The sequence below is a fragment of the Artibeus jamaicensis genome, unplaced genomic scaffold (assembly GCF_021234435.1).
Source record: "Artibeus jamaicensis isolate MK-2021 breed Jamaican fruit bat unplaced genomic scaffold, CSHL_Jam_final scaffold_474, whole genome shotgun sequence".
In the NCBI taxonomy this organism is placed as follows: domain Eukaryota; kingdom Metazoa; phylum Chordata; class Mammalia; order Chiroptera; family Phyllostomidae; genus Artibeus; species Artibeus jamaicensis.
The window spans coordinates 24,471,533-24,496,043 of NW_026522046.1; the positions used below are offsets into that span (position 1 = coordinate 24,471,533).

Genomic DNA, 24,511 nt, shown 5'->3' on the forward strand with positions numbered 1-24,511 from the left:
ACCAAAATAATTTGTGGGGGGGGGGAATAAAGTTTAATGTAACCATAGTAAGAGAAAATTTAATTTAAATAAATACTTTTAGAGAAAGTTGATAGAGCATTTTTTGGACAAAAAGAATTTAAGCAAAATTCAACATCTCAACTTTATTACATCTAAATGGACTTAAAATGGTAGGTTTTATGATTAATCAGAGATTTAGTAATATCTGAAAATTACCACATTGTTATCATATATATTTTTGAGATATTTAGGTTTCAAGAAATACACCTTTTCCCCCCTTTTGTGATAATAAAGACATTTCATTGTTAATATTGTAAAGTGATGCTTTTGAAGTCTTTAACTTGATACCTCACTGTAAGACAAACTTGTTTGTAATAATGCAGTGGTGACTGTTTGCAAAGATTTTTTAAAATTTGCTTTTGTAGGTATGGGATAGTTATGGCCGTCTTTTGTACAATTCACAACCCCATGAGCATCCTATTACCTCGGTTGCCTGGGCTCCAGATGGAGAGTTATTTGCCATTGGCTCGTTTCATACCTTACGCCTGTGTGATAAAACTGGGGTAAGTTATTGTGGGGAGTAGTCACAGATGTGCTGTCATAAATGCGGTAATGCACAGCACACCTGGTGCTCAGTCATTTTATTCCAGTAAATTGCTTTTTTAAAAAATTGTATTTTTTTCCATTACCATTTATTCCCCTTATATGGTTCTCAGTCTTTAAAAAACATTTTCAATGATTGCATTTGACTGAATCTGCAATTCTGATTTGTCGTCCTAATATACTGATTCAATTAGTTCCAGATTTGTGGGACCAAACTCTTTAAGTTTGAAGAATAGGTATATTCTCTATAATTTGTCTTTCTGGAAATACTTATTTTAAGCATGATTATAAAAGATGGTAAAATATCTAAAGTATTAAAATTCATGCTCAATCAAGATGGAGAGTTCAATTGTAAACGTTTTTTTAATTGTCAAATATGTTTCATACAAAAATTTTGGTTTCATATTTTTGGTAAAATACTGATGGTAAATTTAAAAACTGGTTGTTTTAAAACCAAAGGACTTTTTTTTGTTAAGAATTCGTGTTTGAATATCTGGGAGACTTTCTCCTCACAAGAGAATAAGCCTTCTGTCGCATGGATTCTGGGTAGTACTTCAGCACACAGCCAAGCTCAGCAGCATTTACCAGTGGTGAAGAGTAAGTTGTTTCATCAAAGGGCCAGAAGCAGCAGCGCTGTATGGGTGTGGTTATCCCATACTATTTCTAACTGAGGAAATCACACAATTTGTCTGTGGCTTATTTTCCTCCATCGAAAAATGAGACTGTTATCTTAGAATTTGGGGCACTTTATAAATGATCTTTTAAGTTTTCTGGTTACTTGTTTTCTTTGACATAAAATATAAAGTCCTCTGCCTGGCTTTACAAATTCTCTGAAACCTGGTGTCATACAATATATTTATCGTCCTTCCTTCTCACAACTCCCTAATTTGTATTTGTCCGAATCAGGTCCAGCACTGACTCATGAATCCTTTGCGCTCACTAACTTCCGCAGTCATTTCTTCACAGAACGCTCTCTCTCTCTTACACTTACTGAGTACAATCCATTCTGTAAGGCCCATCTCATGTTTGACTTCCCTTCATGGTACGTTCCGCAGGTGATCTAAAGGTTATCTGTTTTTCTAACTTCTCACCTAGGTTTCTTTTTTCTTAGTTATAACATCAGGATAATAGAGCAGATAATCTCATTTGCATCTGATTTTTCTATCCATGATTTTGTCTATAGAATATCTACTCACATTTTCACAATATCTTGTGCCCTTGTATTGTCCATTTTAGTTTTGTATATATTATATTTGACTCCCTAGATACTTTATAAGATCCCATAGTTAGCCCTGGCTGGTGTGGCTCAGTGGATTAAATGCTGGCCTGCGAACCAAAGCATTGCTGGTTCGATTCCCGGTGACAGCACATGTCTGGGTTGTGGACCAGGTCCCCAGTAGCAGGTGCATGAGAGGCGATCACACATTGATGTTTCTCTCCTCTTCTTTCTCCCTCCCTTCCCCTCTCTCTCTAAAAATAAATAAATAAACAAACAAACAAACAAATAAATCTTTAAAAAGATCCCAAAGCTCAAGGATTCTGTTTTATCTATGTAGTGCAGTAGATACTCAATAATCCACCAATAAGTCCATTTAAGCATAATAATTTTATTTTTATTTTATTTTATTATTATTTTTTAAAGATTTTATTTATTTACTTTTAGAGAGAAGGGAAGGGAGGGAGAAAGAGAGGGAGAGAAACATCAGTGTGTGGTTACCTTGCATGTGTCCCCTTTGGGGACGTGGCCTGCAACCCAGGCATGTGCCCTGACTGGGAATTGAACCGTGATTCTTTGGTTTGCAGGCCTGCACTCAATCCACTGAGCTACACCAACCAGGGCTAAGCATACCACTTTTAATTTGCCATTTTGATGAAAAATTTTAAAAGCTTGGGGCATTGAGTTGATCTAAATAAATGGATTAAAGATTTACTTTATCAAATATCAAATCCATTTTTAGAATGTTAATAATCTAGAAAACAACTTTCTAAAAGGAGTTGGTTTTTTTTTTTAATATTATTTTATTTATTTATCTTTAGAGGGGAAGGGAAGGAGAGAGGGAGAGAAGTATCAATGTATGGTTGCCTTTCATGCGTCCCCTGCTGGGAAGTGGCCTGCAGGGAACCGGTCTGCAACCCCGGTATGTGCCCTGACTGGGAATCGAACCGTGATTGTCTGGTTCGCAAGCCCGTGCTCAATCCACTGAGCTACACCAGCCAGGGCAGGACTTGGTTTTTATTCAATAGACATTAAATAAATACTATTCATCAGAGCATTTTAGAAACTAGGGATGGAAAGCTGTTAAGATTTTCCTTCAAGACTGTCAAGTTGTTGACAGTCTTGTGGAGATCAGACTATAGGATTTAAAGTGCAGTATGATTAGTGCTGTACAGGAGGCTCGTTTAGTGTAAGCACTGTGAAATTGTGGCAGGGCCTAACTCCGTTGTGGGACATTAATTGGAGAGCTGAGGCTTAAAGAATGAGTAGTTCTCCAAGTAGCTGCAGGCGGAGGGAACCTCTCATGCATCAAAATACAGAAGAGTGTGGTGCTTTTCGTGCAGTAAGATTTTACAGGGGATAGTACCAGGAGATAATACCAAAAAGACATTCTCAGATAAGATCTTGTTTACCATGGAAGAGTTTCAATTTTTATGATTTTAAATCTAATTATTTTCGGTGGAGCCTCCTAAAGTGTAGCTGTGGGGTGGAAAACAGGGGAGAGGGTTGAGTTCTTGGTGGTCCTCCTCTTCACCCACAGCAGAGAAGCTAAACATTGATCAGCTTTACTATTAGCATCCAATATAAGATTTGCTTTAAACAGCTAAAACAATGCAGTTGGAACACCAGTATGTCAGTCGGTAGAGAACCTTGGGTGGTGGGTAGTAACTCGATAATATTCACATATTGGAAATACTGCTTTGGTTTCAAAGGAACAGTGGTGCAGGCAACAAGTTGGGCCTGCTCTCAGGTAAAAAGTGTAAAAAAATGGAAATACACTCACTTCTGTTCCCTTCTTTCAACCATTGACTCCCCTCAAGTTTCCGACTGCTTTTTAAAAAGTCAACATTATTGAGATATAATTCACATACTCTACATTTATCCACGTAAAGCGTACAGTGTACTGTTTTTATTATATTCACAGGATTGTGCAGCTACCAGCCACTCTGCTTTAGAGCATCTTTCCCTCCCTCTAAAAGGAATCACATACTCATTGCCAATCTCCATTTCTGCCTAAGTCACTCCCAGCCCCTGGCAAGTACTAATCTACTGGTACTTTCTTTTTGTATGGATTTGTCTATTCTCACCATATAAATGGAATAAACCATCATGTGGCCTCTTGTGGCTGGCTTCTTACATTTAACATAATATTTTTAAGGTTCATCCATGTTGTAGTACATATCAATACATTATTTCTTTTTGTGGACAAATAATATTCCATTATATGACTATGTCATGTTTTGTTTATCCATTTATCAGTTGACAGATATTTGGATTTTTTTCAATTTTTTTATCATGAATGATTCTGCTATGAATGTGTCGAAGTTTTGTGTGGATATATGTTTTCATTTTTCTTGGGTATATACTTAAGAGTAGAATTACTGGGTTAAATAATAACTATGTTTCACTTTTTGAGGAATGGCCAAACTGGTTTTCAGTGTGGCTGTCTGCCTGCTTTTGATTTTTCTCCAGTCTTCAAGTAGTTGTTTTTGTAGTTTGTCTTTAGTATATAAGTGTGAGGAGGCTGGTCTGGTAGCAGCTATTCTCTGCATATCAAAATTTTATTTAAAATAACTGATCATGAGTTTTTAAAAATGAGTTTTGCACATTTGAGAGCTATGCTAACTACTCCAGTGGTTCTCAAGGTGCAGTGGACAGGGAAAGCTTCTGTCTGAGATTAACACTTCAGGAATCGTTCGGGAAAACAGCCGACGACTCCGATAGTAGTTCACAAAACACGTGCAAGTGGCCAATCCAAACACGAGGGGGTGTTCACGTTAACTAGTATATAAATATAAAATGAAGAAGTAATGATATATGTTACCTAATAGGTTGGAAAGATTAACAATGATTTAAAAAACCTTGGGTTTACTCAAGTAGAAGGAAATGAGCTCTTTCATTTACTGTGATGGGAATGTGAATTGATTCAATCTTTTTGAAGACTACTTTAATAATACATACCCAAGTGTTAGATGTGCACATTCCTTGACCTAAGGATCTCAATTATAAGGATTTTCTCCAAGGAGATCACTGTATAAGTACACAAAGATGTATGTATAACAGTTTCACCATAGTGTTGTTATAATAGTGAAAATTAGAAATAAATGAAATGTCCCCATGTAGGGGACTAGTTAGGTGGTTATTCTGTATACTTAAAATTGTCTACCCTCAACTCTTAAAAATGGAGAAGAAGGGTTATGTTTAAAAACCTGGAAAGATATTCATGGCAAGTTGTTTAATATAAAGACCAGGTTTTAGGAGAGCATTTTATTCTAGGATCCCACCGAGGTAAAATAGTATAGCCGTATCTCTTACTGCACTGCTAGAGATATACCCATGGTGACTATATGCTATATCTTTTCCTTCTTTTATGATTTTGCATAGTGTGAACTTTTCTTAATGAAAGGTGTCAATTATACAGGTGCAGTAAAGATCTTTAAAATGTTCCTTGGTAAAAATGAGCAAAGAAAGAGTGATGTTACAGAAAATGGTGGAGTAGGGGGCTCCAGGAATTGGTCTGTCTACTCAAGCAACCATTAAACTGGCAAAAAAAAAAATGTCAGATTCAACTTTTTTAGAGTTCTGGAATCTAATTTAAAACTTCTAGCAATCAGGGGGAGTGCTTAATGAAGAAAGAGACTGCTAAATTTTGGTAAGAAAGCATTGTGGCGTATTTGCTTACCTGCTTACCATTCCTCATTTCCAGCTTGGCTGTGGTCATGGGGGAAGTAGCCTGCGTTCTGGTGAGGCTTGCTGGTGCCAGATGGGAGACTATGAACCACGTTCTCAGAGAATTGTGGTTGTACTTTTTGACCTTTCTGGTGGTTCTCAGAGGGACTGGCACAGAGGCTTGTCTTTGTTTTGCCTCCTTTGGAAATCTCTTAGAGCTGGAGTAGCTTCCCATGTGGCCTCTGCTGAAAGCAAAAAAAGCATACCCAAGCCACCTGGGGCAAGCAGCAGACAGACTAAAAAGCCTAGGAAAGAAGGGGCTGAAGAGGAAGGTACATGGGAGAATAAAAGCTTTGGAGGGTTCTCACGTATAGTGAGGAATCCAGAGAACAACGCACGTGCCCAGAGCCAGGCACAGGCTCAGAAAAGACCTGACGGGATGCTAACCTCAGTATCACCTGCCGATCTTTGTGCAGAGCTTTGCATCACAAGCAGGAGGTGAAGGCTAAGGAAGAATTATAGGTGGCCTACGTGTGGCGGGAGTGCTTGAGCGCAGAGCCAATTGGCAAAGAGTGGGAGAGTATTTTTTTTCTTTCTTTTTGGCTCTGGCAGGTCACAAGCTGACCCCTGAGATAACGAATGGAGACTTCAGTGACTATACATGAAAACAATAGTCTTGGCAAAAATAGTTTGGAAAGTCACTAAATAAATAATGAATGCAGCCCTCAGAAAGCAACAACAGAAAACCTGGGGAGCGGGGAGAATCTGATTTCCAGCGTTACCACATTATAATATCCAAAACATCTACTTTTCAACAAAAAAATTACAAGGCATACAAAGAGGCAGGAAAGTATGGTCCATTCACAGAAAAAAAAAATAAAGAAATAAAACTATCCATGAGGAGGCCCAGCATTAGACTTAAAGTCTTTAAAGACAAAGACTTTACATCAATGGTCTTAAATATGCTCAAAGAACTAAAGGGCACCAAGAGGGCAAGATCTGGACAAATAGAAAAGATCAATTAAGAGAGAGAAATTACAAAAAGGAACCCAATAGAAAATCTGAAACTGAAAGAAATGAGCAAAGGATGAAAGTACATTGTAAATATCTCTAGAACTTCCAAATATATCCAGTCGCTTCAATAATGAGCTTCATGCAAAAATAATAATAATAATAATAATAATAATAATTACAGAGCAGTGCTTTTCCCCACTTATCAGAGAATGGGAAAATGGGCCTCCTTATAATGCACTGAAGGCAATATTTATTGGTACAACTTTTCTCAATTATAATTTGGCAACATTCATCAATATCCTTGAAACTTTTGACAAAACTTATACTTTCAAGGAATTTAAAAAATGTATTGCATGTTAATTTGCTCATTTATTTTCATATTTACTAATTCCTTCACCAGTATTTGAGTCTACTATATATGCTAAGCACTTGCCCTAGGTGTTAAATAGCTGTAAACAAAGTAAATTCTTTGCTCTGAATTTTTATTCTAGCAGATGAAACACTATAAGCAAACAAGCAAAACAAAGATGTAGTATGTTGAAGGTAATAAATGCTACAAAAATAAAGCTGGGTATGGGAGATGGCATTATTTTAGGTGTGGTCAGGGAATATCAGATACAAACTAAATGTACATTATTGAGTGGTTAGTAAAGGAAATTATGGTATATGTGAATTACTTATAGCAGAAAAATTAAAAGCCATAGTACCATAGTTTTTCTCTGGATTCCATAATAAGTTTTATTTTTACCTTTGATTTTTAGAAAGGCATGATTCAAATATATAAGGTAAAATCTTTCAAAGTAACATAGTCATAAATAAATATGCAGACTTTATTAATGAATTTCATTATATTAAAATAGATGTAATGGAAATCAAGGGAAATTTTTTTTTTTAATAATTTTATTTGGTTACTTTTCAAGCACATTTTTTTTTTCCTCTTCCCCCCCCCCCGCCCGGTCTCCCCCCTCCCTCCCATTCCCCCCCCCCCAGTCCTCATCTCTGTGTCATTCATACTTGTTCCTCAAAATCCCTCCCCCTTTTTCCCCTTAAGTTCTCAAGGGAAATTTTTTAATGTATAAGGTACCTTTCAGCACAATTAAAAAGATCTATCGACCTTTTAGTTTATACTTATCAGCAGGTGGTGCTATTGCTTGTGTAAGGGAGAACTTACTGCCATCCTTATATTCTCTGTGTTTGAATATCCAGTTTGTCATTATAATAAAAACATTACTCTGTTCCTTTATTCTTCCATTCAATTAATTGTATTGATTATATCATCTGCAGTAACTGGTTCTACTGTTACATATAACTTTTTGTTGTCAATTATGTAAGTGATTTTTAACCTTATTCATCTAATGGCATATGTAAACTAATAATTAAAATTCTGTGTACACCAAAAAATATTATTTTTGCCAATATGACAAAAATATATATTTTGGTTCATTTATACCAGACACCTGTGATTGTGCTGGCTGTTGACAATTTTTACTTTTTTATTTTTATTTATTTATTTTTAAAGATTTTATTTATTTTTAGAGAGAGGGGAAGGGAGGGAGAAAGAAGAGGAGAGAAACATCAGTGTGTGGTTGCCTCTCACGTGGTCCCCACTGAGGACCTGGCCTGCAGCCCAGGCATGTGCCCTGACTGGGAATCAAAGCAGCGACCCTTTCATTTGCAGCCCTTGCTCAAACCAGTGAGCTACATCAGCCAGGGTGACATTTTTTCAATTTGACAATCTAAGGGAAAAGAGGTCAGTGCCCCTGACCATATAGTCAGATATTGCATGTTTTAAAAATTCTTGTGGCAGCAACACCAGTTGAAAACCACTGATTTATATCAACACCTACTTTAAGTCACTGCAATTTGCTAATTCCTGGTATATGGATTTTAAAAGTCATTTAATGTACCTTGAGGAAATGTAAGAAACTTTGCATCTATTTTCCACCTAAACTTAATGTGTGAAAACACAATTTTATGACTTGAATTCATTCAACTTGGTTAAAGATATATGCATTTGAGGATCCTTTTAACCAAGTATATTTACATAGGAGTAAAGAGAAGGGCGAGGTAGGCATTTAAGAGGTATTTTTAAAAATTATTATTGTAAAGTCATGTTTTTTAGTTTAAATATTTCTTATTTCCCTATTGGAAAATAATCTGGCCCTGGCTGTTGTAGCTCAGTGGATTGAGCACAGGCTGTGAACCAAAGGGTGGCCAGTTCAATTCTCAGTCAGGGCACATGCCTGGGTTGCAGGCCAGGTCCCCAGTGGGGGCCACATGAGAGGCAACCACACATTGATGTTTCTCTCTCTCTCTCTCTGCCTCCCTTCCCCTCTCTCTAACAATAAATAAATAAATAAATAAATAAATAAATAAATAAATAAATAAATAAATAAAATTTTTAAAAAAGAAAATAATCTGCATGCTTAAGCAATTTGACAGAGTACAGAAAAAAGTGGCCTCTAAGGGATGTACTGTCATAGTAGGTCAACACTTTAATAGACACATTTTCAATCGTTGTTCTCTCTAGTATGATTGCTTGTTTCATTTTATTTTAATGGGAGTAGTGCTGGCGTGTTGGTAGAGCTCTGGAGTCAGAACTCCAGTGGTGAATTTACCGAGTTAAAGGCTTCTTCCGGGCCTTCAGTTTCCACACGTATAAAATAAATAAATGGGCTGGGCCAAGCGCATTTATTCAACTTCTGTGAACTTCACAGTTCTTTGAGATCTTTTCCATGGGCATTGAACATAATGCTCGCTTCCTTTCATCGGTAGTGTTAGCACGTTGTTTGTTTCTTTGTGTTTAAGTGTAATGCTGTTGTACCTAAGAGGCAGCCCTGAACGTGGCTGGAAGTGGGAAAAGCTGAAGCAGGGCTGGGGCAGTGTGGCTGATCCTCTGACTTCAGAGTCACTCTACATTTCATTACAGTTGCGTACAAGTAGCAGAAGCCATTAAGCAAGAAGAGGAATTGATTATAAGGTTATAGGATTCTCTTCTAGAAGCCAGGGAAGGATGTGGCTAGGCTTCAGGAATCTGAAAATGGAGTGCTGTAAAAACAGAACATGTTCCCCTTGTGTCTTTTGCCTCTGCTTGCCTGTCTCTGGCCCGGCCTAGGTACGGTGCTCGTGGCAGATCTAATCAGATACGCCTGGGCAGGTTGAAGTGTGCTGTGCAAACCTGGCAGCCAGGACGCTAACATAGTCGCCTGAGGGACAGCTGGTGAGGGCCAGGTGCTGAAAGTGGAGGGAGGCAGCCAACCCAGGAGGTTACCTTTTGTGTTCGAAGCCAGTTTAGCCTAATTTGCTAGAAGTTTTCAGTTTAATCCTCTGAGATTTCTTTTCAGAGGAATAAGTTTCTGCCTTTGTAATGAAAATTAGAATTATATTTTCAGAAGTCAAAGTATAAACTGTAAATTAAGGCAACTGTACTTCTTAACAATGGGACCCTGCTGTCTAGACTTGCTGTGAGAAACTAGGCAAGCATATAAAAAATCAGAGTTCTGTTACATAATTTACTTTCAATCTTTGAAAAATCATCAGCTAACACATAGTAGGTGTTCCATGAATGTTGCATTTTAATGGATCATTATGCAGACAAAAGATTTTGTTTTGGTTTTTAATGACATTAATTTAACTGAATTAAAGTAACTCAAGTAACATGGTAGCATTTTGACTAGTTCATTAGTTCATTACTAAAATTGATCCCATTAGTCAGTTTGGTTGATGTTTTTGAGAAAGTTAGTTTAAAATTTCTAAATGTAATGTCCTGCATAAACTTGAATTTGATTTTTTTATATTTGTACTGAAAGATCTCAATTTAATTTTCTATGTATAGAAGCAAAGAATTTTACTTCTGTTTGAGAAATGTTCTTTAGATATACACATGCTAAAATTATGCAAAAGCTTCTGTTTCACATGGGCAATCCAGCTATGTTGTTGTTCCCTTACCCTCCTTTTGGGAGAAAAGTAGTACAATCTCTTCTCTAATATTTCCTGCAACTTATAAATGCTTCATAAATCGAACTTGCAACCTTCATACATTTTAATTAGTCATTGCCAGAGATACTAGTCATGTAAAAAATTTTAAATCCTTTATTCTGATTTAAGAAAAGATGTTCTTTCATTTCACTGTCTTTAGTTAAATTACTTTTTCTTTCCTCTCCATCTACTTTTTAAAGAATTTTATAGATTTTTCTAGACCATTAGGCCATATCTAATTACTTGAAGTATCATCTGTTAGGGGTTATAGATTTGATGATTTAAAATTGCTCCATAAGGACTTTTTCCTCAGTATTCTAAGATGTCCACATTTTCTCTGAGGAGGGTTCCATCCCAGTCTAATTTCTCATACTATTGGGAAACAGTCATGAAAAATGATAGCTTTCTTTTTCTCAATATAGTATCAGTGCTTTTGTACAGTTCACATGATAGAATATTAAGTGCATGTTTTGTTTGATGTTATAAACCTATTTTGCTTTTTTCTTAAAGCAACTTGTTTAGTCATTTTTAAATGTTTTCTTTTGGATATCCTTGATAATTCAGTACCACATGAAAAATCCAAGATTCTACTATCATTTGGTGACAGCATGGTCAAATCATTGTTTAATTACTTTTTGATTGTGAAAATAAACTTTTTGAAAGCCCAAACTACTTAAAAATATTTTTCTTGTATTTATGCTTAGAAATGAATCTAAATCTTTAAAAAAATGAATTACCTTTCAAAAAATCCCCAAATTGAGTGCTATAACTTAATGGTAGGCCAAGTAATGGGCTCCCAGGGTTGCCCGTGCCCTAATCCCCAGAACCTGAGTACAGGCAACCTGACAAGGCAAAAGGGACTTTGCAGATGTGATTATAGGTGTGACCCGTTAGATGGTAAGACTGTGCCGGATTATCCAGGTTGGCCCAGTCTGATCATATGAGTCCTTAAAAGAAGAGACTCTTTCCTAGCTGGGTTAGACAGTGAAGCAGGAGAGATTCAAAGAGCAACTCAACCTGCTGTCGCTGCCCTCAAATATGGAGGAAGGGGGTGCGCCCTCCCTCCTGGGAGCACACCAGTGCCTGTCCCTGTTCCCTCACAGGTGTGCATCTCTTAAGCTCTAAGGATCGTCATGGGACCTGCAGCCAGGGGAGCAACGGGCAGGGGCAGCTCGTCGCAGGCTAACGCCCTGCACCTGTGTCCAGGGTCCCCCTTTTTCTGACTGTCCAGTGAGCCGCAGCAGCCCCGCCTAGGCTCTCTTGTGTTGCTTCTACTATGCTAGGCCCTCCCTTATTTCACCGTCCCCAGCTTTAATAAATGTACTCTCAAAGTAAAAAAAAAAAAAAAATAGAGGAAGGAGACCAAGACAAGGAATGCGAGTGGCCTCTGGAAGCCATGAATGACCAGAAAGGGCATGGGATGTCAGTCCTCCATCTCTAAGAAACCGAATTCTGCTAACACCCAGCATGACCGAGGAAACGGGTCCTGCCCCAGAACTCCCAGGAAGGAGCCCTGCCCTGGCACCTGGATTTTAGTTTGGGGAATGCTGAGTTGGATTTGTGGTCTGTAGAACTTTGAGATAAGACATTTGTGTTGTTTGAAACCTTTGAGTTTGTGGGAATCTGTTGTAGAAAACTATCTTTGTAACTGCAGGTCAGGGCCAGTCTTAGCAGTGAGTTAGGTGGAATGTCCAGGGGAAGGTTTTCGCCACATTCTTACTGATAACAAAATTTCTCCTATTAGCTTTATTGCTTTGAATTAAGAAATTGTTATTTCTTAGAATGTAATAGTATCAGGGGAGTAACAGATTAAACTTGTTCTTGTCAGGTTCTTGCTCAGTAATTTGGTTAACCAGGAGCAGGTATTGGATGAGAAAGTGAAGAGAGGCATAGAATACTGTTACCCAGGGAGAGGGCCCTTTTGGGGGGGCCATCAGCTTCTTGATATTTGGGGAGACACTTGCCCAGAGCCAAAGCCACGGTGATGAATGAGCTCTACGATTTTCCAGGACTGCCTTTAGACAAAAATACATCGCTGAGTCTCTCAAAAGTCTAACAGCAGTTTCCCGTGTCCTTGTGCAGTGGCAGCTCAAAGTGCCTTGGATGTCATATTGTGAATACAGATCACATTTGTGTTCTATAAATGTCTTTTACTAATTTTTCTATTGTTTTCCTTTTGCTTTTTGCTTACTCATCTTGTGTTTTTAGAAATTAGTTGCACTTCACCAAATCAAAAGTAATTTTTTCTTTCCTTTTTTGTATTTTGTATCTTAAGAAAACTGTTACCTACAATGTATTGTTTGGAATTAGGGGGGAAAATAGAAAACCTCATGAGTATTGTGTAGGCACAAATAGTGATTAATATAAAATAATTTAATTAGATATAAGTCTTATATTTTTAAGAAATTTATGGCAAAAAGAAGTATAAGAAAAATAATGAAAACAAAAAATGAAAAATAATACCCATAGTCATAAAATAAAATATTTTCAATTTTTATGCACCTTACAAGTCTTTGAGCAGGTTTTTACATGGCTATGGTTACTATATTTTATATATCCTTTGACTTTTAGTATTGATGTTAAATACTTATTTTAGTTCAATATTATGGTCTAAAAACACTATAACCTATGAAAACAAAACATGAGTATAATTTTAATAAAAAGAGGTTGCGAGGAAAAGATAATGGGAGAGGCAGCATTTTTTAAACAATTGAGATATAACATATATAGTATCTTATGTGTACAGCTCAATACATTTTTATATATGTAAATACCCAGGAAACCACCACCCATGTTGATACAAAGCATTATTAACAACCCAGAAATTTCCTTTGTGACTCCCTTCAGTCAGTTACCCTCCATAGTAACTGGCTTCTGTCACCAAAGATGAGTTTTACCTATTTTTAACTTTTTAATAAGTTGAATCATACAGTATTTATATTTTTGTGACCAACTTTTTCTGTTCAATCATGTCTGTAAGATCTCTTCATGTCATTGGGTGTAGTGGTATTGTTTTTGAATCTTGTCTACTCTCCCCATAAAACAGAGACAAATAAGAGACCATAAACTTTAAAACCCACAAACAACTACAATAAAACTATGTGATACTGTATACCTGCAAACTTCCAAATACACGTGTTTTCCCAAGTACTAATGGTAGGCACACCTGGTATCAGAATCTGTGTGTGAGGAAGCAGAGGAAAGGCAACCAGGCTTCTCAGACCATGAGAAAAGAATGCCAAATCACTGTAAACTCCTGACAGGGAGAACAGTAGCTGAAACTGGAAAGAAATTTCCAGAGGATCCAATTCTAAGTGGGTGTGTGGGAAGGACCATGTTAGGGTCTCACAGCTCTGTAGCTGTGTAGACCTAATGTACTCTTGACACTAACAAATCAAGCTTCCTGTCAGGACCAAACCCTGCCCTGAGCAGAAATTGCTGGGAGTAAAACCCAGATTGATCAGAATGGAGAAAACTGAGCAAAAAAGATAGGAAGTCCCAATAAAAATGGAGGAAAGAAGTAAAAGATGGTCTCAAAAAAATAGAATTTTTTTTTAATCACCATGAGAAAACAAAAGAAGAGAGAACTCTAGAGCTATCCTGGTGGAAAATTCTTCCCTTTCAAAAGAATAACAAAATCCATTTCACTTAAAAATGAGCAGCAGAACAGGATCACAGTCAAATTCTATAGCACTGTGAGACAATGAAAGTGTGCCACAATAAGACAAGCACTGCAATATTGAAGGATATTAAGAATATTATAAATGCTCTGAAATAGCCATATAAATCAGAACTAAGAAAATTAAAGTAGAGAAGAAGAAATTTTGTATTTCTTAATTTTATGTATTTATTATATTTTATGTAATTTTTATTTTATGTAGAGAGAGGGGAGGGAGAGAGGGAAAGAATCATCAGTGTGTGAGAGAAACATCAACTGTTGCCTCCTGCGTGCCCCAGCTGGGGACCTGGCCTGAAACCTAGGCATGTGCCCTGATCAGGAATCCAACCAGTGACCTTTCAGTTTGCAGGCCAATGATCAATCCACTGAGCCACACCAACCACGGTGAGAATGGGAAACTTTTAAGAAGAGACAACAGGACTCAGGAGAGAATTATAGAAAAGGAAAAACTACTACAAAAGTAAAGACCAAACTAGAAGGAATATGAGAGCAAATAAACACAATGGATAATGCCTTAAGGTAAATAGAATGTGAAATAGGAAGCAAGGAAATGGCAAAAGACATAAGGTTATTTTTTTAAAAAAATACTTTATTTATTTATAAATAAAGTTCTTCAGAGTTCTTCTCTGAAGAACTGGGATTTTGGCTAGGTGAAAGGGGATACTGAGGTAGGACTGGTTAGGATAAGTGAAAATTCTGTAGTTCCTGGGTTTGAATGGAAAGTGTCAGTTTGAGTTCCTGAAAAGGATTTCGTAATTCTGCTCATTAAAAAGGCTTAGAAGAGCAAGGAGCAACTTCAGTAGCGGTAAGCACTCCTAGCACCTGTGGGTTTTCTCTCAGCACCATCTTCCACATATCTGTAAAATGAGCTAGAGCCCATTGACGAAAAGGCTGATTCCAGGTGTGGGTCAGAAAGTACGAAATACCAACCTGGCACATTTTGTTATACTAGAAAACAAGGAAAAGTGAACAAAGACTACAAGATTCTGTGAAAAAGACTAAGGAACCAACTTGAAGGGATCCCACTGGTTAAAATTGGGCTAATTGGAGCATTATACATATTTATTAAAACACATCAAATATGTTAAAATTAATGAATTCATGATACTGAGCAATAACATTTACTGGTGACATTCGGAGGTTACGAGGGAATCAACTGCTATGATTAATTCCGTTTACCCATTACCCAGCTTCCAATAATTGTCAACTAAAGGCTAATTCTTACCCCATCTCAACCACCACGTACTTCTCTGTGCCCCAGATTATTTTGAGCAAATCCCTAACATCATGTCATTTCATCACTAAATATTTCCACACATTACTAAAAACAGAGGCTTCTAGCCATGGCTGGTGTGGCTCAGTGAATGCTGGCCCACGAACTGAAAGGTGGTCAGTTTGATTCCCAGGCGGGGCACATGCCTGGGTTGTGGACCAGGTCCCCAGTTGTGGGCATTCTAGAGGCAGCCAAAAGATGTATCAGATTTTTCTCTCTCTCTTTCTCCCTTCCTTCTTCTCTCTCTAAAAAATAAATAAAATCTTTAAAAAGTAAAATAAAAATGTAACTTATATACAATTATTATACCCCCAAATAATGAACAGTTGTTCATTGTTCAGTGTTCATTGAGTAATTACATGAAATTCTCAAGTATCCAGTCAATGTTCAAATTTTCCCAATTGTCTTTTGTTTTTCAGTTTGTTGGAATTGAGACGCAAATAAGGTAGTCATCATGATTGGTTGACAAATCTTTTAGATCTCTTGATTTATGTGTTCCCCTTCTGCATCTTTTTTTTCCCCTTGCATTTTTCTGTAGTTGAAGAAGCTGGATCACATCCTATAGGTCCCTACAGTCTAGATTTTGGATGTTTGAAATTCTAATAATAATTAAAAATAGGTTGATGAATGTAAGAAACCAAATTTACACATAACTGTGAGAAGCTGGTTTAGAGGCTAAGAAGGAGGTCACATGGTTTTCTTAAGAGTTAGCAGGTAGATGGATTGGCAAGGTGCTCCCAGTGAGCCAGCTTCATGATAGTCTGACACCGAAGTATGGATTTCACTCTTCTCTTGAACAGTGGCTCTACATTAAAATCAGAGAATTTTAAAAACATAGTCAGACACAACCCCAAGAAATTCTGAATTTAACTGGTTGAATTCATGGGCTTTGTGTTTTGTTTTTTTTTTTAACTTTCCCAGATGAATTCTAATGTGCAGCCAGAGTTATGAACCAGTATCTTAACCTTTACACATTTAAGTATCTCCTGAAGAACTGTTAAAACTTTCCTGGCCCGAGTATGAAGGACACATGGACAAAAACTAGGGGGGGTGTAAATGGGAGGGAGGTGGGGAGCACTGGGGGGGGGGCTGGGATGGGAGTAAAAGACAGAGAACTGTACGTGAACACCAGTTAAAATTAAAAAAACAACCTTTGCTAAGACTAAAACAAAGAAACAAAGTTTCCTGGCCCCCATCCCCTAGAGGATCAGATACTCTAGGATCTGGTGGGACTAGTTAATTTGCGTTTCTAACAAGATCACTCAAGATAGAGATGCTGCTGGCCTGAGCACACTATAAGTTACATTATCTTTTTTTTTTTTGGTCTTAGTTTTTTAAAAAATATATTTTATTGATTATGCCATTACAGTTCTATTTCCCCCTTCATTCCCCTCCGCCCTGCACACCCCTCCCCCACCATTCCCCCCCTTTAGTTTATGACTACGTGTCTCAAGTTCTTTAGATTCTATATTTCCCCTACTATTCTTGTCCTCCCCCCTATCTATTTTCTACCTACCATCTATGCTACTTATTTTCTGTACCTTCTCCCCCCTTCTCCTCCTCCCACTCCCCTGTTGCTAACCCTCCATGTGATCTTCATTTCTATGGTTCTGCTCCTGATCTAGCTGTCCTCTTAGTTTGCTTTTGTTTTAGGTGTGGTTGTTAATATCTTAAAGTAGGGGATAGTTAGGTTGTAGAAAGAGGTAACTGTAAGTGAGGGGTATTTGAAAATTCATCTTCAGGGCTCTTACTGCTAGAACTATAATACCTTACATCTGGGGAAGCTACCTCATTCTTTTCTAAAGGGTAGAAATGCAAATTTGAATGCAGTATTCCTTGGCATATTTGGAGAAAAGAAGAGATTAGACTGTAAAAGTCTCTTTAAAAGCACAAATGATAAATAGGTCATTTGACTTAACAAATAAAAATCATTAAATTTACTGACTGGACAAATTATAACCCTGTCCTCCCAGACTTAGTAACTGTTACATATCTGTTCTCTGGTGATTTGCTCGTGCTATATGTTTTTTTTTATTACTACTACAGTAGTCTGAAAAAGAAATAACTTCTTAAATTCAAAAATAACAATTAATATAACAGGTATATCATGATTTATATTCTTTGAAAATTTGGGGGGAATAAGTTGCATGTTGCAGATTTTATTTTTGTTGGTTTATGTAGACTGTGAAAGAAGTCAGATGAATATAGGGTAATAGTAATCTGAACATTTTATTTTCTTCTCTTAGGACCAGGCATAGATGTTTGTGTGTTCAATTTTAGTCAGATGTTTCTTTCTAATTTAATTCTTTGAGTGTTTTAGAGTCATACTTTAAATAGTTTTAAAATATGAATCTAGGGTTTTAAAACAAGTTCTCTCTCTGTTCCCTCTACACCATAAAGAATAGACTAGATTTATTAATAGAATGAATGAGATGTGCCGTAAGCCTGGTCCGAGCTGTTAAGTGTGACATGTTATCAAACTGAGTTTCATTTGTCTGTATCAACCACTTTTTATGTAAAGTAGTTCTCATGTTGTAGTTTATAATTCTCGTTTGTCAGAACAAATGGGTTAGTTTCATTTTATTGCCTGAAGCAGATGATTACTGTGCTTGCTGTCCACACTGATTTTTAAAAAGAGGACCTCAAGTATTACATATATTCCTTTTTTGAACTTACTCTTAATTTCAGAAAAGGAAGTTTCTAATATTTTCATGCTGCTGATGTAGTAAAGTCTGGTTTGTTTATTACCACCTCCTTGACAACTGGATCAGTGGCCCTTTTACTTAAGGAACAGAAGTCTGAAGGAGGTGTTTAGGATTGTATTTAGGAACTTTTATTGGGGATATAAAACCCTGTTTTATAGTTGTATGAATGAGTACATTTTTTTCTGTAGTTTTACCATTTCCTCCACATTTTTGTCAATAAGCTCATAGCTAATAATATTGAAGAAATGTATAGAACAAAAATAAATATCCACCCAAGAGAAACAACAATAACAAAAAAATCAAGACAATTTGACTATAGGCTATAGGGTTGGAATAATGGAAAGAGAATGTGTATAAGTTTAGTCAAGTAAATAAACCATCCTTCTAGATGTTGGGAGAGGGAAATTCCCCTCCTTTACGTCCTCTTCAGTTCTCACTACTAATAAAATTGACAAAAGACCAGGTTAAGAGAAAAAAAACATATGTCCATATGTGAGATCATATATGATACTCAGGCAAATGATTGGAGCAGCCAGCTTTTTATACTTTTAGACAAACAATACATTTGTGGAGAATTGACAGGATAAGACTGAGGTTTGGGGTGCTCATTAGTAAGGAATCTAAACAAAAAGAGACCTTGAGTAGCATATTAGTAAAAAATAATAAGGTGTTTTTAAAGAGACTTCTCAGCTCAGGAGGATTCCTCAACTCCAGCAATTAGGTGCCTTTCACGTGGGAGATTTCTTTTCTGCATTCAAAGTGCCCTTCTCGCACCAGCTGCTTTTCAAGTAACTTGAATTCTTGGTAGTCAGCACGCCATTGTGAGATATTGGGGGGTGGCTTGCCCTGGGTCCTGACATAGCAAATACATATTTGCATCTGGAAAATTAAAGAAAATGCATATAAGCCCATCTTTCAAAGTTTTTTCCTACTGTTTTATACACACACACCCCTTTTTTTCTTCTTCCAGCTAATGCTTGTTGGATGTCTCTAGGTAACAGTCTCACATCGATAGGTCCTAGAAGAGTTTGTGCTTACTGTCTTCTGGGAAAAAAAAGGAACAATTTACCTGTACTTTCACAATTTAAAGTGTATATCAAAGATGTTTTAGTTATGTTTAGTTTCAGTTTTTAATGACATTCTTGAAATATGATTGGAAATTCTTAGGTGTAGGGATTATAAAGATCCTTGAGAATTAATAGTAAGATATCTTGGGTTTTTCCCTAGAATTTTTGTATGTACCCATCCAGTATTGTGACTTAAAAGCAATAATATGATTCGAAATTGTGTGGGCATTTTGCAGTTCTTGAGAGATTTCAAACATGTTACATGTTTCATACATATTCTACTATGTACTTTACATTTGCATGTTTTATTTAGTACACTATGATTCAATAAAAATATTTCTTAATAATTATAGAATGAAGACTTTTCAAAAAAATTATCTTAATGTTAACATATGCTTAATTTAAAACTTAAAATTTTTAAAACTAAATCGGTTTCTCTCTTGTTTTCTCTTTCCCAGTGGTCATATGCTTTAGAAAAGCCCAGCACTGGCAGCATATTTAATATTGCGTGGTCAGTCGATGGCACGCAGATTGCCGGGGCCTGCGGAAACGGGCACGTTGTTTTTGCACACGTGGTGGAGCAGCGTTGGGAGTGGAAAAACTTCCAAGTAACGTTAACCAAAAGGAGGACCATGCAGGTATGGGTAGGGTGCATGGTTGGTGAAACCTGCTGCTTTTCCCATGAGTTCACTGTACAGATTATGGAAGTATCTTCATTAATTATATTTAAATTAAGTTAATAGAAATTCAGTCACATCAGATATATTTTAACTATACTATTAGTGATTTGTTTTGCGACACAAGGTAAGAACCTTTCACTAATATAGACCCTGAGGACCCACAGCTACTGTGGTTATGCGGTTGAGTAAGGGATAGTGAAACATGAAGCATTTAAAAAATGCGTGGATTCGGCTGAAGAGGGAGGGAGGGAGGAAGCTATGACAAATTAGATTTGGTTCCTGGACCTGACACCAAGGTAGGCCTAATCTTCTCATCACATCAGGGTTACATTATTTATTTATAGTTGTATGAGTTTATTTAACCTTATTCTTTTTTTCCTTTTAAGAATTACCTAAGGCAAGCCAAAATGGGAAAATAATAGGAAGTTCTTATTGGGAATTAGGAGGAAAAACAGATAATTTTGGAGTGAAATACTTTGTAGATTAAGACAGGAAGGTTGCGGTACAGAAAGGGGAGGCAAAGGGAAATGCTTCACAGGTGGAGAACATCAGAGGGAGGGATTCTCTGTTCAGTCGTTAGCCTCCTACACTGTGCTATATTTCACTTGTCTTTATATTACCCTAAAATAGAGGACCTGGTCCAATGCCTTGCATATAGTAAGCACTCAACAGATATTTTGAAGTTAATTGATGAAAGGTAGAAGGAAGAGGCCAAAGACAATGTGCCAATGGCAAAGCCTCTGCCAAAGAAAGGGGAACTTGACCTTCTTCCTCCTCTTTCTCCTGTCAGTATCAGTTGCCCCTATCTTCAGTATTCAGAATTCAGATTGTTATAAATACTATAAAAATTTGGAAGCATATATCTTATGATCTTTTGGACAGATATATTCCAATATTCTTTAGCCTAAGTATCCAAATTTTTTAATTTGGATAATGTGGTCACCATATTCATAATGATTAGGTACACTAGAATTTTTCTCCATTTTGTTTACTTATTTTTAAAACTTTAAACTTATTAGTATGGAATATTTAAAACATATAAAAGTAGAATAGTCTAATGAATTTCTATCACTTGTCGCCCAGCCTCAACCCATGATCAGACCTGTCCCATTTATGTCCATGTGTATATTCTCCCCTTAGAAGTGACATCTCATCACTTTTACCATATTTAATTCATTAGAAGCAATCTCCTACATGGTCCAGTCCACACCCAAATGGGGAGAGACTTACACAAGGATGTGAATACCAAGAGGTTAAGATCATTAAGAGCCACTTTACAAGTTACCTAACCACACATACATACCCTTATTTATATATTTATAATTCAGAATTGCACTGTTTAACTAATGCAGCTATTAGCTGCAGCTAGCTAACACATGCAATGGAAAATAAACCCATCCCCTCCCTAAAAGAAGATAACTCAGATTCTTCCAGTTATTCCATCCACTTCAAATCTCTGGTCTGGAAAACTATAAATAAATGTGAATTTTAATTATTTTCCTCACTCTCCCCGTGTTCCCAGTTTACAATGATGAGGGTGAAAACAGCGGAAGGGTCGGGGGGAGGGAAAATTACACAATGATTAACCAGGTCCATAGCTGAAATACAGCTGGCCAGGAATATCCTGAGAACCTGAGACCCTTTTTCTTAGCGGTAGAGTTAGTTTCTTGGTTAATTTTATAACTCTAGTTTGCCTTTCTGGGATAGTCTGCTACTTCAGAGGATTCCCTTTTTGGGGACTGTACATTTTAGTAGCCCACTTAGTTTTATTTTCAGTTCCTAATGGAAGCAGGCGGAGATTTCTTTGTTTGTTTTTAATTCAGACAACCTGCACAATAATATTTAGAAAATCCTGATAACTAGCCCCATTTTGGTGCAACTTTTTTTCTTCCTCCACTCCTCCGCCTTCCCTGTGGTAAGCATCAGCTTGTTCTCTGTATCTGTGGGTCTGTTTCTGTTTCATTTTGTTTATTCATTTGGTGGGTTTTTTTTATTATTTCCATGTATGTAACTAAATCATGCAGTATTTTTCTTTGTCCTATTTCATTTAGCATAATATATTCTAGGTCTCTCCATGTTGCAAATGGCAGTATTCATTCTTTTTTTCTTCCTGAGGAACATTCCATAACAAATCTCATTGTCTTTATCCCTGCATCTACCAATGGACACCTAGGTTGCTTCCCTAACTTGTCTGCGGTGAATAATGCTGCAGTAAACGTAAGGGTGCATATATCTTTTCAAATTAGTGTTTTTGTTTTCTTTGGGTAAATACCCGGGAGTGGAAGTTGCCTTCTTACTTTTGTTGAGGCCAGGGTCATGGATTGCCATAGAGATGGAATAATCACAACTGTTTGTTTGCTTGGATTTATAGACTTTTACAATATTCTTAGAAGCTTAGTAGACTGTTGGTTAATTTGTATTTCATTAACTCAGAAACCAGAGATCGTGTTGAATCATAGTTCTGGAATCTAGACCTTACCTGGCAGTTGGCTACATTGCCTCACTTGAATCCCTGTTAGCAGCTTTTGTGTGACTCGATAACCTTGAAGGGAGAAGGTTTCTTAATGAGCTCCTTGCCTCTAGGTTGTATCCCAGTGGGTATTTTTTGCCCCGAAAGGGATAGTTGGTGTCTTTTTTAGGAGGAAGCGCCTGGAAGGGAGAGAGTCCAGATGCAGGAGAGGAGGCATTCCTCAAGCCTACCTCTTTCTCACCACTCTTAATTTAGCATAAGCCACAACTTTGATTTTTAATAGTTGCAGAAGTTCAGGATTATTTGAATCTTAGTCATTTTATCTCCTGTAAAGATAAGAGTTAATAATAGAAAGATTTTGAGAATTAAGTGAGATAATGGGTGTAAGACAAAAATAAATGGTATCTGTTACTATGATTATACCTGTCTATAGGATTAAATGGGTATTTTTGAAATGTTGAAACAGAATTTTTGGATTTAAGTAAATCTGGGGATTCTAAATATCGTGTTCAGGTGCTACAAGTATCAAGAAGTTAATTCTGAACCGGCCCTGAATTGAACAGAGTAATAGATGCAAGTTAAAATTCTCTCAGAACACTTTTGATATAGGACTTGCTATAGTTGGGAAGTTTTAACAACAATTATCAGTGTAGCTTTAGGTTTTTTTTTTTAGTTAATAATATTTATTTTTATTATTTTTAAAATAATTTTATTTAGTTATTTTTCAAGTACAGTTTTTTGTCTATTTCTCCCATCCCACCTCCCCCCCCCCCCCCCCCGCCCCATGCTCCCCACCTCCCTAGTTTTGTATTTTTTTAAAGATTCTATTTATTTTAGGTTACTGGGACTTCTGGCCAAAATGGAGGCATAGGTAGACACACTGTGCTTCCTTGCACAACCAAAATAAGGACAACAAAAATTTAGAAATAAAGTAACAACCAGAACTGACAGAAAATTGAACTATGTGGAAGTCAGCGAGCCAGGGAGCTGAAATAGAGACTGGGTAGGCGGGGTAGAGTAGGTGGGGCAGAGTCCAGCAGCCGAGTGGAGAAGGGTTGTGGCACAAGAAGTGGTGACACCAGGCACACAAGGCACCCCAGGCGCACAAGACAGCAGTCGGCAAACTCTGGGTGCGCAGACAGTGGCTGGAAGACCCTGGGTTCAGGATGACAACAGGCAGAAATGCCCAGCGAGGCGGGGATTGTGAAGCAAGGCACTGCACACAAGGCGGCTGGCTGACTGGGCCCTGGTCCCACATTCACATGCAGATAAACCAGGCAAAACTGGGGAGCGAGACAGACTATGCAACCCAGGGTCCCAGTGCCAGGAAATAAAGCCTCAAAACACTGATTGAAAACACTTGCGGGGGTTGACACACAGGGAGAGACTCCCAGCTTCACAGGAGAGTTTGTTGGAGAGAACCACAGGGTCCTAGAACGTACACAAACCCACCCACCCGGGAATCAGCACCAGAAAAGTCCAGTTTGCTTGGGGGAAGCAGAGGAAGGGACTGAGGTCCACAGAGAGCAGAGCAAGCGCCATTGTTTTCTCTTGGACCTTGCTCCCACATACAGTGTCACAACCCAGTGACTGACTTGCCCTGCCCTGGTGAACACCTAAGGCTCTGCCCTTCAGTACCTAACAGGAGCAACAAGACAAGAAAAATGGCCCAAATGGAAGAACAGATCAAAGCTCCAGAGAAAAATACAACTAAGCCACCAAGAGATAGCCAACCTATCAGATACACAGTTCAAAGCACTAGTGATCAGGATGCTCACAGAATTGCTTGATTTTGGTCGCAAATTAGATGAATAAATGAAGGCTGCACTAAGTGAAATGAAGGAAAATGTACAGGGAACCAGTAAAGATGGGAAGAAAACTGGGAGTAGAACAGAAGGAAGAAAGACACAATCAAACAGAAAAGAATGAAGAAACGAGAATTCAAAAAAAAAGGAGAGGCTTAGGAACCTCCAGAACATCTTTAAACATTCCAACATCCAAATTCTAGGGGTACCAGAAGGGGAAGAGGAAGAATAGCAAGTGGAAAAGTTATTTGAGCAAATAATAAAGGAGAACTTCCCCAATCTGGCAAAGGAAATAGACTTCCAGGAAGTCCAGGAAGCTCAGAGAGTCCCAAAGAAGGTAGACCCAAGGAGG

General features: G+C 37.4%; 1 protein-coding gene across 1 annotated transcript in view; it reads left to right on the forward strand.

Annotated features, from left to right (window-relative positions):
* IFT80 (intraflagellar transport 80) overlaps positions 1-24,511 on the forward strand; it is a 106,126-nt gene that overhangs the window by 44,017 nt on the left and 37,598 nt on the right. Inside the window, exons 8-9 of the mRNA XM_053657869.1 lie at positions 426-563; positions 19,663-19,842. Of these exons, the coding sequence (XP_053513844.1) occupies positions 426-563; positions 19,663-19,842 (318 nt within the window). The remainder of the gene's footprint in view (positions 1-425; positions 564-19,662; positions 19,843-24,511) is intronic.